General features: G+C 49.7%; 2 protein-coding genes across 6 annotated transcripts in view; both read left to right on the forward strand.

The window, feature by feature from the left end:
* Nucleotides 1–3,941, forward strand: part of LOC125949653 (uncharacterized) — a 51,171-nt gene extending 47,230 nt beyond the window's left edge. For all 4 annotated transcript variants that reach the window (XM_049676909.1, XM_049676910.1, XM_049676911.1 and 1 more), the window contains 2 exons: nt 2,421–2,667; nt 2,743–3,941. In XM_049676909.1, coding sequence (XP_049532866.1) covers nt 2,421–2,667; nt 2,743–3,029 — 534 coding nt within the window. In that variant the 3' untranslated portion in view covers nt 3,030–3,941. The remainder of the gene's footprint in view (nt 1–2,420; nt 2,668–2,742) is intronic.
* A 7,554-nt stretch (nt 3,942–11,495) lies between these two features.
* Nucleotides 11,496–12,500, forward strand: part of LOC125949648 (uncharacterized) — a 4,677-nt gene continuing 3,672 nt past the window's right edge. Inside the window, exon 1 of one of the 2 annotated variants that reach the window (XM_049676902.1) lies at nt 11,496–12,428. In XM_049676902.1, coding sequence (XP_049532859.1) covers nt 12,359–12,428 — 70 coding nt within the window. In that variant the 5' untranslated portion in view covers nt 11,496–12,358. The remainder of the gene's footprint in view (nt 12,429–12,500) is intronic. The other variant, XM_049676904.1, reaches the window with a different exon arrangement.

A 12,500-nucleotide genomic window follows, 5' to 3' on the forward strand; every position in this document is an offset into this window, starting at 1 on the left:
ACACGAAGATAGCGTGACGGCGAAGATGGAAGACGGAGCTTCCAGACCTCCGGAATTTTCGATTTGCGCTCCGCTGGACGCTCCTTGTGTTGCTTATGGAGCCGTTTTTTTTTTGTGGGTCGTCGCCTGGGCATGCTGTGTGACATGACATTGGCGAGCGCTTGGTTCTGCAGAGCTTCCCAAAAAATGGCGAAATATGTTTTCATTTGCTTTACGGCGTCACCGCCGTGTCGTTCGTATGCTGGAACGAATTGGTGGGACCCTCACCGAGTGGCCAATCGCGGCCCCTCCGGTGTGCGGGCACCAAACCAAACAAAGCGGCAGCAAAAGTATCCAAGTACGACGCCGAAGCAGATGGCACGCAACAAAGAAAGGTGATTTTGCATCATCTTAAATCGAAAAGTTATCATCTGTTAATGATGATTTGTGACCCACCGCGCGCACTGACGATGGCAGCTGGCGATGATGATGGTGGTGGTGGTGGTGGTGGTAATGTTGTTTTTTTCTTGCTGTTAGTGGCACTACCAAGCCGTCGTTTTCGATTTGTCGTCCTCGGTGGAATGAGGCAGTATGGATCCAGACACCCCGTGCTTTTTTTTCTCCTCCTCATCCTACTCTTCTTACTGCCTCTGCCGTGGACAGCATAAAGCAAAAAGGGAGGTAGCCGATTCGATGCTGTCGCAGTCGCGGGATAAGTAAAGGACTTTGGATCGTCCTGGCAAAAGTCTTGTTCGAATGCATCCCAACCACTCGCCCCATAAAAAGGCATCCCTCCCGGGGGGGACCGGGGCTCATGGTTTGAAATGAATTGTCCCTGCAACCAGCATGATGCGCTGGGAATTTCGCAAAACGCGCAATCAACCATTTGCATTCCATTCTCTACGGTGTTTCGACTCTGCGGGGTCTTGAAAGGAGTTACAAAAGGATTTTTTTTTCGACAAAATACGAATCATTTGGTCAAATTTTTTTGTGATCCAAACGCGGCGTGTGATTGTTTAATGAATTACACTCCGGTAGTCGACGCAGCTCCTCAGAGAATTGCGTAAAAAGAATTCGAAGTCGTCGCTGGTATTGGGATGGTGGATATTACAAAGGCACAAACCCCCCTCCGCAAACCAGCTCCTTCAATGCTCAAACGGAATATGCAAATCAATGCGCTTGTTACTATTCCGGTGGGATTCTTTTTTTTCGGTCCAGAGCCCTCCGGCTCCCAGCACACAGCCCAGCCGCACACCTGTTCGGCGACAATGCGGTGGCTAATGAAGTTTCATTCCGAAAAGCACCAGACCAGCATCCAGTCTCCAGAAGAAGGTTCCCTCTGTTTCTTGCTTCCTCAGCCTTCACCGTAGCTTAACACTTACCGCTGCTGGTCTGGCCGAAATTATCTTCGTAATGATTCCCCACGGACCCATTCGTTAGTTGGTTGGTTGCGGTCGGCGCAGTTCGGGTTGCGGGATTTAGCGCCATCGTCGGCCATCGGCAATAATGAATCTTTTCATGCGGTTAGAGACCCCCAGGACGGAACGCCGACGCGCTAGCAATTCATTTACACACGCACACATACACTCAGCTTTCGGCAGACCAAAATGGTTGCCTGCTTGGATCGTTCGTTGCTCTCTTGGTGTTTGGCCAGAAAGGTATATCCTTCGGCGCGCGGTCTGGGATGCCATTACAAGACGCGCCTCACACGCCCACGAGACGACCGGCAGACGACCAAACTTATTAGCATCCGTAGCAAGGGCGCGCCGAGGTGAGGCACGGTGCAAACATGCGAGTCAGGAGTTTCCGGCTTCGAGCTTCGCACGAGTAAATATGCTACTCATAAAAAATACATTCCAAGTCCCGTGCTCGAGGAGGGCTCCAAAGGGGAACGGGAACAGCGATCGCTCACTCACGTGGACCAACGACCGTCACGCCCGGTGCCCGGGAATGGTGAAGGTTCGCGAATAAAGAGCCATAAAAAAGGTCAAAATGGGTAAACTTTATCAAACACATTTTGCATAAACTTTTGCGAGATCGAGCTCCAGCAACCCTTACTAGCCGGTAGCGGGGCGGGGGGTGAGTATACCGATGCCACTTCATCACCATCATGGCACACTAGGACCGACCGGAACAAACCTGGTGGCTGGTGCTGTTTGCTTCATCGAAGGCGGTACAACGGAGCCAACCTTTGGGGGTGTCCTTAGTGTGCCATGGAAGAGATGTTCCGCTGGTTGTTCCGCTCCGACATCTGAATTGCAAACTAAGGATCCCTTCGGCAGCAATAGCGGCTGCTCGGTTGAAGCACCAGACAGAGCAGCAGATCACTAGCGACGACTCACTTATACCGGGGAGGGGCTTCTTCTGCAAGAGAACTGGAAGGTCCTGGCTGTGTAAGCACATCGAGCTAACTTTTCTTTCGTTTTTGCTTCTTCCTTTAGGTGTACGTGAGCTCCTCGCTGGCCAATCTGTACGAGCGTGTCGGAAAGGAGGACTGGCGTCTGGTGTACACCGGCATTCCGGTGCTGCTGCACGACAAAGGCAGCACCCGATCGCGTTGCACACCGCGCGTCACGTTCGTGCTGGCCGAGCGCGGTTCCTGCTTCGCCCTCTGGAAGGACACCATCGACAACCTGTCGGACTACAAGGTGGCGGCGGCCGCCTTCCACACCATGTGTCTGTCGGCAGGTAGGAGAAGAAGATCACTCGCCACGAGGCACAATCAACGAATCAACTAACTCTCCATTTGTGCTCTACTTGTAGATCATCGGAAGGTGATTGGATTTAGCTTCGATTCGAACCAGGCCGCCCGGGAGATGTGGGTGCGGGTCGAGGAGCTGACCAGCAATCCGGAGAACATTGCACTGTCGGCCCCGGGCCGGAAGCGCAAGACGCAGAAGCGTGCCAAAGCGATCGTGCTGCCACCAAAGTCGCAGATCTCGCAACCGTGCCAGTTTAACCACGTCACCAGCGTCACCGCCAGCGATACGCAGCGCTACTTTAGCCTGCAGGCGTTCGTTACCGCCCCGATCAAGCACCGTACACCGTAGGATGCAACGGGTGGCCACTACCGTAGCCCGTAGGTCGTGGACGATCCGAGGATCCGCTTTCCATGTGCAGGTTTTATTTATGCTAGATCAGCTAATGTAGGCGCTAGGAGACACTGGAGAGCACAGTGGGGTACAGGACTTGCAGTGCCACGTGTCGTGACTAGGGTTAAGGTGTTAACGGAAGGACAGCGATAAGCGATAGGCAGCAGCACCAAGTAACTGAAGATAGAAGATGGATGCTGGATGAGAAGATGGATAACAGACAGTGTAGCAGTCGAAGGTCGAAGGTCAGTTTTTACATGTGCGTGTGAGTGTGTGTGTGTGTCTGTGATAAAGAAGGTTTAAGATACATTAATCGACAGGTGCCGAGGGTACGTAGTGGACGATACAGACCGAGCATGACAGGAAAGGGAGAAGACGATATAGGCTAGGGTAGGCGACAGGATACGTTAATCATTAGGCAACCGAATCTTACATCATCGACACGCTATCTTCGTATCGGTGAATGCATCTTTGTAACGTGCTTCCTCCAACGCTCCTCGAGTGAGGACCTGGGGCGAAGATGGTCTTTAATTTTGTCCCCGTTTTGTTCCTCTTCTTTTGTCCAATTCCTGTGCCCAGGCAGGCAAGCAAACAATTAATATTATAACAACATGATGTAGTGTTTATAGGGTGCGATCGCGCCATTTTAATAAACTGCACTGTGTACAGAAGGTGTGCAAGAGAAGGGCGAAGGATTACGGCGTCGATCGCGATCGACTCGATCGTTGGTGCCGAGGTTTTACAGAATGTAGGTGTAGTTGAATGAACTTTAAAATGATTTACGATTTACCGCTGTATGCGCTGTACATATTCGCATCACCTCTCTTACATGTAACTTGAACGAAAAGGAAAATAAAATTTATCGATAAAAAATAATGATGGATGGTTGTTTAATTTATTTGGATACTTATTTATTGATGATAACTGGTCAGTCAGCTTTGGTCTCGGGTCAAAACAAATCATCCTGCACTCCACTACGTTAAACGTTGTTACGGGCATCAGTTCAAATTGTTTTTTATTGATCTATTTAGTAGTGTATTACGATAGTTCATTGCTAGAGTTTACGCGAGAATTGCGGACCGTGTAGCACAGGCTTTCGAATTTCACTTTCAAATTTTCGAGGAGACTTCGAAAAAAACGGTCGATTCAAGTTGAAGTGCACGTGTTTGCCGCTAAGAGGACGCTAGTGTCGCATATGCTTTCTCGCTCATCCTGATTAGCGAGAGCGAGAAAGAAAAATCGTTTATCCCGTTACCTATCGCCAGAAGGAAAGTGTTGTAATCCGCTTTTTTGAAAAATGGTTTATAAACCTTCATTTTCGCTTCATTTCGGTTGCATAAATTTTTAAGGGGGGGGGGGGGGTATTTAGATGTTCAAACCAAAGAAAATCACCCGTAATAAGATTCGTAATTATTTTTTTTATAGTCCTAGGAAAAGGGAGCGTGTGATTTCTTCTCTAACAGATCCTGGATTATTTATAACCCGGCAATCTGTTACTCACGCGTTACACTCACTTGTTACAGAATCGTTAATTAATAGACTCAAACTAATTATTATCACGAATTTATTCTTGAATAGGTCATATTAATACTTAGATATATGAAAAATGTAAATTGTTTGTCGATAAATTTGCAGTTACAAGTATGCCAGCTTCATTATCTGATTTCTTGGTATCCTGTTCCGTCATTCGTTAGTTCAATGGACGTATCATCATTCGAGAATAGTAAAGCCCTCGATAATCGTAGTTGAAGCTATTCCAGGAAATTCTTTTCTCAGTCCGCCCAGTAACATTTTGAAACAATCCGTTCAGAAACGACCAATAGCAATTATTGAACCACCATCCTCCACGAAATGAATCTGCACAATTATTTTTAGTATTATCGTAATCTCTATCTGGGGTCGAAAACTTCATTCCTTCGTGGTATCTTAGTGAATCCCCCGCCGTGCCCGTATACGTTCCCAAAGTCTTCAGACGATACTGCTCAGATTCGCTTCCAATGTTAAATGAGGAGTATCTCGCGTATTTGAAAATGTTACAAAAATCCTTCATTTCGACCAGAAGCTCGCAATCGTGTTTCTTCATAAACTGATGTATTCGCTCTAATCCAAGCCAATGTTCGCGGTCGACTTCACCAAAACCATTTCTGTAGTCGTTCCATTTGCGATTGAAGTTCTCTGAACCGTCCCAGCGCTGCTGAATGATCATCCAACCGCCACCAACCTGCTCCTGGTCACAATATGCTTCGAATGAAAATGATTCATTGACACGGATTCTGTACTTCCCGGACACTTTAATGGGGACATCCTTGCAGCTCTGATAACCCACTTGAATATCTAACAATGAGTTTTGTATTTGCTTATGATCACGGTCCAGGCTGGTCAATTTTTCCAATACATTTTCCATTAGCTCGGCGCGAATGTCTGCGATTGCCTTTTGGGACTCGTTGTGCCAATTCGAAAATTCAATGCGATCATTCGCTTCGTCGTTCTTTTGCTGTTCAACTTCTTGCTGCAAAGTATTCAATAATTTGAAATTTTGCTCCTGTTGGGTATGATTTGTACCGACGGCATCCAGAACATCTTTCAGTCCATTTACCGACTCATTTCTAATGGCCGCGAGCGATGTTCTGGTCTCTGATTGCCATTTCAAAGCCTGCGCTCGATCCGTCTCTATCTCCTCGCGCTGTTTTTGTATTTCCAATTGTATCTTGCCGAATAGATCGATGCTCTGCTCCTGTTTACCCCGTACGTCTCCGATTGGCTCTTGAGACTCCGTGAGCCTCTGCTGCATCCCCTGCTGTAACTTAGTCAACAGCTCAAGGGTCAGTTTCAGTTGCTCTTGATTTTGCGCAATGGATGTTTGATGGTTTTGCACATCTTTTCGTAATTCTTGCATATCTTCGTGTAGCTCTGCGACGTGGGTCAGTATCATGCTCTGCCTCGAAATAATTATCTCGTTTGGAACTTCTTCTTTCTCTGAAATCGGTTCCCCGATGGTCACAGCGATGACGAAAGACACCAATACCAACCATCGTAGACGGTACATGGCAGGAAAGCACAATGCACAACTGTAACAGAATCGTAACTACTACGAAAAACACTGCGAAAAGTCCCTTCCGCGAATCCGGTTTTGTTCCGCCGCGCTAAATAAGTCAACCGAAAATCACAATGTGTTATTGGTAAGAACTTTGTTGAAAGGTTATGTTGCTGCTTGGTTCCACTGGAGAATATCAGAGAATATTAGAGTACCGTTTTATCGCGCGAGTTCCGACGAACTGGGGATTCGGCTTTTAACGGCAGTAGTTTTTGTGATAGGTCCTCCCATACTAAGATCGATTCAAAATGTTTTATCACGACTATCAACGTGATTAGCACATGCGATTAGTATCTTCTATCAAAATTCGAACAAACAAAATTTCCTAATGGAATATTAGTCCGCGGGAAGTTTATGCTGGACATTATCCGATAGTTTGGGACTGGTTCTGCCTCTGTTGCATCCCCTGCTGTATCTTAGTCAACAGCTCAATGGTCAGTTTCAGCTGCTCTTGATTTTGCACGATTAATTTTCGTTGTTCTTGCACATCTTTTCGTAATTCTTCCACATCTTCATGTAGCCCTGCGACGTGGGTCAGTATCATGCTCTGCCTCGAAAGAATTATCTCGTTTGGAACTACTTCTTTCTCTGAAATCGGTTCCCCGATGGTCACAGCGATGACGAAAGACACCAATACCAACCATCGTAGACGGTACATGGCAGGAAAGCACAATGCACAACTGTAACAGAATTGTAAATATTACGGAAATCACTGCGTAAAGATCCTTCGGCCGAGCCGGTTTTGTTCCGCCGCGGCAAATAAGCTAAGCGAAAATCACAACGTGTTATCGGTATGAACTTTGTTGGTTTCACTGGAGGATATTAGCGAATATTGGAGTACCGTCTTATCGCGCGAATTCCAACGAACTGGGGATTCGGCTTTTAACGGCAGTAGTTTTTGTGATAGGTCCTCCCATACTAAGATCGATTCAAAATGTTTTATCACGACTATCAACGTGATTAGCACGTGCAATTAGTACCTTCTCTCAAACTTCAAACAAACAAAAAATTTCTTCGCAGAATATTGGTAGGTGTCGCTAGTTAATTTTTATGTTTAGATTACTCTCAGATTTATTGAGTATGAAAACTGTGTGCCCGCGGTTCGCCACCATCCCACCGAAGGGCCACCGAACAGCCTCAGGCACGTACGATTTGCGTGTGACATTCCAACCCGTCACCTGCATGAATCACAACCGACCGAGGAGCAGCCAGCCATCCAACGCCGTACGCCGGTAGCATACGCGGGACCCAAAGACCAGCGATGGCCGGACACCGTGGAGCAACTTTCAATTTCTGCCCTTCTCCGATCTTCGCTCCCTTTCAGAGGATGGTCCTTTTCCACCAGGGAAGGTGGAACGTAAGTGAAGTGCCGAGAATGAAAGCGAAATTTTCACGCCACGTTCCCTTTCAGAGAGTGACATCAGCGCCATATCGGTGCGATCTATTCATCAATCTGTCAACGATCGGTCGGATCGGTTTCGTTCGGAAGCAGGCGTCTGGACACCGCGTGCGTTGCGATGGTAACGCGATCGTGTACGTGATCGGAAAAGCCTCATGATCCGGGGGTGCGTTGTCGCTGCGGACCACCGGCAGCTTGGCACTTGCCCGAATGGTGGCGAAGCTAGCTCCAGTGGCAAGCTTCTTCTTAGATCATGGTTCGCAAGGAAGATCGATCAGTTTTACGTAAGTATCTCGTGGGATCTGGCTGCGATCTGACTAGGTGGAAAACCGGCCACCCAGTTTTCCTTTTGCTAGAGCATACCAGCTAGAGTCAGAACAGGTTGTAGCACCACTCTGGTTGGTTGGTTGGTTGGTTGGTTGGTTGGCTGGCTGGCACTCGGTCAGTCAGCCATAAGCAGCAGGTTCCGGTGATGGTAGTGCTTGCAGCTGGTTCGTTCCCGTCCCGTTTTGGTGTCGATCGGCAGGTGTGCAGCGCGGCCCGGTGCAATACCGTTGATGCACCGTGTACGGGAGTTGATGCCCGCGAGCGTCCGGGCTCCCGCGATGGTAAGCGATTCGGTCATTGACACTGACGATCCGCGGTGCACGTGAGCCCGAGCCGCACAAGTGCGCATGAAAGTTCGTCACAATCGCGCCCTATTAGGGAGGTTGATGTGTTCAATTAATTTACACCAACCGTAGTGGTGGATGGCTCTGTGGCCCTTTGGTTGGGTTGGTTGTGGAGCAATCGCCCTGTTGTGTACCGGTCACCTGACGATTATTCGTTCGATATTTAGCTTTGTAGCTAACTATGTTTTTCGACATCCAGAAGAGAAGTACTTCTCAAAGGGCTTCACATGAAAACCAATTATCATGCAAATTATGTAGCGTACATTTGCCTCACCATCTTTCAGGCGTCTGCATGGTGACTGAGGGTGTGCCTTTTCAATCTCAATTACTCATCAACATCTTACATCACAGACTCAACAGGTCCTCGATGTTGCAGATGATTGCTCCCCCGAGCCCTAATCAGTCGAATCTTCCGCTAGCTCGCTTATCTTCACTAGGCGCTCGCTACACATTACGTACAGTAACAAGCGATGCAACAACGACGAGGGTACGCCACCGAAAAAGTCTCACCAACTGCGTACTCTGCTACCGAGTCGGGTTTACCGTTTGCTGCGAACATGGATGCGCGACCGACCGCGACCGCGTGAGCGCAAAAACCACCGGCAAATATTGAATTAAACGGAATTTAGCTGCAACCAATTGCCGCTCAACTGCCGACACGTGATGCTGATGACTCCTGGAGCAGCTCGCAGCGAGACCATCGTACCGCAACGCGCGCCACTCTTCAATTACGAGGATGATGCCCAACGATGTCGCGGCGCGGCGCACAACGGCGGAGCGATGGTCGTGTGTCCAGTTTTAGAACATCGTGATGTCGAGCGGGATCCTCTCGTCCCACGTGCCATGCCATTCACCCTATGGCCCACCAGTGAGCAACGCAATCACCAACACCATTAGCAGCATCAGCGACAGTAGCCGTTTCCGAAAACTCCTCAACTCTATTTCCATCGTAATCGAAGTCCGCGCCTCCGGACGTTCAATCGAGGCCGGTTCTATCTGGTCCGAAGTGGTTCCATCTCGGTTTGCCACTCCCCCCCGTCGTGGGGAACGATTCTTCATTCATGGACGCACGAAACGAACGGCCATTGTCGATGGCCGCCCGGTTACTTTCGCCAACGATCGGGTACGGGATAGTCAGCAGCGATTCAATTTTTGTTTCGGAAATTTGGCGCCAAATCAAACCGCTAGGTTTCGCCTTTTTTTTTGCATAACTGTGTCGGAGTCAGTGACATTAGACTAGAGCTAAACTAATTGAAACACGCATGAGATAAGATGTTTCCCGATCTTGGAAGCAATTCCTGAACCGTTGCTAGCCGGGCATTCAATTCAGAGTTGAGCATCTCGCATCAAACCGTGAATCATGGTTCCACACTCTCTACGGTTCGCTTATAGCGGAGTCAATCCCGTAGTCCGAATGCGACTGTCCAAGGATTGATTGCGCCGTTTATCGCCGTGAATTGAATAGCGGAAATACCGGACCCGCAGCTATGACATCCACCGCGCATAAGTTAGGTGAGAATTCGACGGGCAATTCCATTAACAATCCTCGAGATGCCAACGCGCTGCCATCGGCACTTTGGCCACGTTGCATATGCCGATGAAAGTGAAGAAATGCCTCAGCGGCGGCGGCGGCGACTACGACACTAATCGCAAGTGACAGGAGATGGTCACCACCGCAGGCCCCATACGTTCGCTTCCGGAACTATATTAAAGTTCTGCGCCGACGTGCCTGCAATGCGCAAGCGAAAGAGAAAGTACCGATGGTCAAAGTACCGTGCTACCGGCGCTACTGTTTCGGTTTTTTTTTTTAAATTAACGTTCCATTACGCAACGTTACGGGTGCGAGTGTCACACCGATATAGCTTCTTCACGTGATCCCTGCTAGCTTCTACTGCGTCGCACAACCCTTCCTCACTGGAAGCGATCGCCATAACGGTCGATGGCAGGGATTTGCAATATCCGAATGGCACCCCGGAACCATCGGACGGGACGTGTCGTTTGCCCTCGAACGTCACCACCAGTCCGTGAAGAGTCGATTGTCATAAGCGATCGATAGGGCACCGGATTGATTGACAAACTGTGCTTTGCGCCTTCTAAGGGAACGCTCGTTGCTTGACAGCGTAATTCACTTTCACTGTCGACGCTAGTAGCAGTAGCAGCGGACAATCGATGCATCTCCAGACACTCCAGACGATGAAAGTGATCTACCAGCCTACCAAGTGCTGGCTCGATAATACACCTGATGAATTTACAATGCCGTACAACTCATGGCCATCTAAATAGAAACGGTAGATTTAGGTGAGAACCGGTACAACGGTTGAATCGGGTCACAAGATGGCCGTCCGCATGGCATCAAGGACGCCAGTCTAGGCAGCAGCGTGTGACTCAATAATTGGGTGGAATTCCTCCCGAACGTCTCCTGAAAAAATGGGCCAATTCGCACAGTTTGGCGATGCGTTGTGGAACGGTAGTATGAGAGGAGGTGTCCTCTTATCAGCACGGCATGTGTGCGAAGATTCGCTGACCTTTCACCACCCTCCCGAACACCGTTTGTTGACCGTTTCCTCCGCTAATCGTCAATCCGCGGGGCGCACATCTCGCTGATAACCGTTTTAGGCTGTTAGCCGCTTAGCGAATGTTTTCGTTAGTAGCGTTAGCGTTCCTTCTAGGCCCTCTTCATGGTCTGTGTGCTCATTCATGGGATGGTCAACGTACTCTTTACCGTTACCATTAACGGTTAGCGATGGTATGCGTGTCCGGCACAACTCAGAACCAGATTTCGTGAATTCGTCTCCGGCCAGGCGGCACTTTGTTATGATTTGCTGCTGGATGCCGGTGTGGAAGCCGAGCTGCGTGTGTGTCGCGCCGTTCGGTCGCGATGAAATGATGATTGATGGTTAGTAGTAGCTCGCCGCCGGATCGCATCGCGCCTTATCAACTGATCGTGCGCGTGATGAGTGACTCCCGGTGTGCTGAGTATATATAGTAAGCTGCCGTATGTGTGTGCGTGTGTGTTTGAGTGCGAGAAAGAGGCAGGACAAGAGCGGGAGCTATATTTATGCTAGAACGCGAGAAGCTTCCCGACGACGACAACGACGATCATGATGACGACATCGACGACGACGACGACGTGCCTTAGAACGTCGTCTCACTACCGTCGGCACTCACTCTCGATCTCTCGCGCTACTACCAACGACGCGGGAGCAATCGTAACACGATCGGCAGCAAGTAGCAGTAGCAGCAGCAGCAGCAGCAGTGGTCGCAGCATCGCCACCTCAGCATGCACCCGCAGCAGTCCTCACGGCATCATCATCTTCAGCTCTCGTGGACCCTCGCGACGGATGGAAGCGACTCAATCGATTCGACAGCGAGCAGCGGTAGCGGTAGCACCAGTGTGGATCAAGGCATGGACACCGCACCGCACAGACACCAGCGCACAGGCCATATAAATTCTGACCAGCGCTCGTCCCGCTCTTTAGTTGCAGTCCGATAATTCGTTCGAGCGATTGAGGCGTGAGGCTAGCCCGAGCGATCGAGACGGTTCCGCTACCGCCTACAGGCCTGGTACAGACAGACAGTCGGACGTTCCGGAACAACCAGAACAGTTTTGTGATCGTTGCCGACTCTTGACGTCATACATTCGCAACCGTGGTACGAGATACGAGACACGTCGTTATTTTTGTCAAAAATCCGTCAACGTGACGGAGGAAAGGATCAGTGACCGACGATCATCACCGTGTGTGCATCACCGTGCTGCACACACCGTAGCACTCGGTGTCTGTGTTCGTTTGTGACGTCGTAGAAAACCCCAAAAGTTCGATGTGCGGCCAGCTTGCGGTGGTTAAGCAGTGTAATCGCGCTGTACACGAGCGACACGGGTGTCGGTGAGCCTGCTCAAGGTCTGTCGAAACCACAACCAAAAAAGGCCACGGACGCAGCGGTACCAAGTGCTGTGCGCTGCCTGGCCTGGTACTAGTGGTGGTGCTAAGTGTGAGGTGATAAGACCGCGTTAACCGTGAAGTGAGCTTCGTGAAATCGTTCGTCCAGAAGCCTCCCGGGTTCCAAGGATCTCACCAGGACTGCTCCCCGCCTCTTTTTCCGAGGATCTCGACGACGGGGCAAGATGCAGCGAGTGATGGCGATGCTGGCGTTGCTGGTGCTACAGATGGGCCGTTACCGGGCGGTCGGAAATGGTACGATTTGTGCCGTCATCCCGAGAGGGGTGGAAACGGCAGGCAGACTGTGCAGGGCAGGATGAGGAAGCG

Source organism: Anopheles darlingi, chromosome 2 (assembly GCF_943734745.1).
Source record: "Anopheles darlingi chromosome 2, idAnoDarlMG_H_01, whole genome shotgun sequence".
In the NCBI taxonomy this organism is placed as follows: domain Eukaryota; kingdom Metazoa; phylum Arthropoda; class Insecta; order Diptera; family Culicidae; genus Anopheles; species Anopheles darlingi.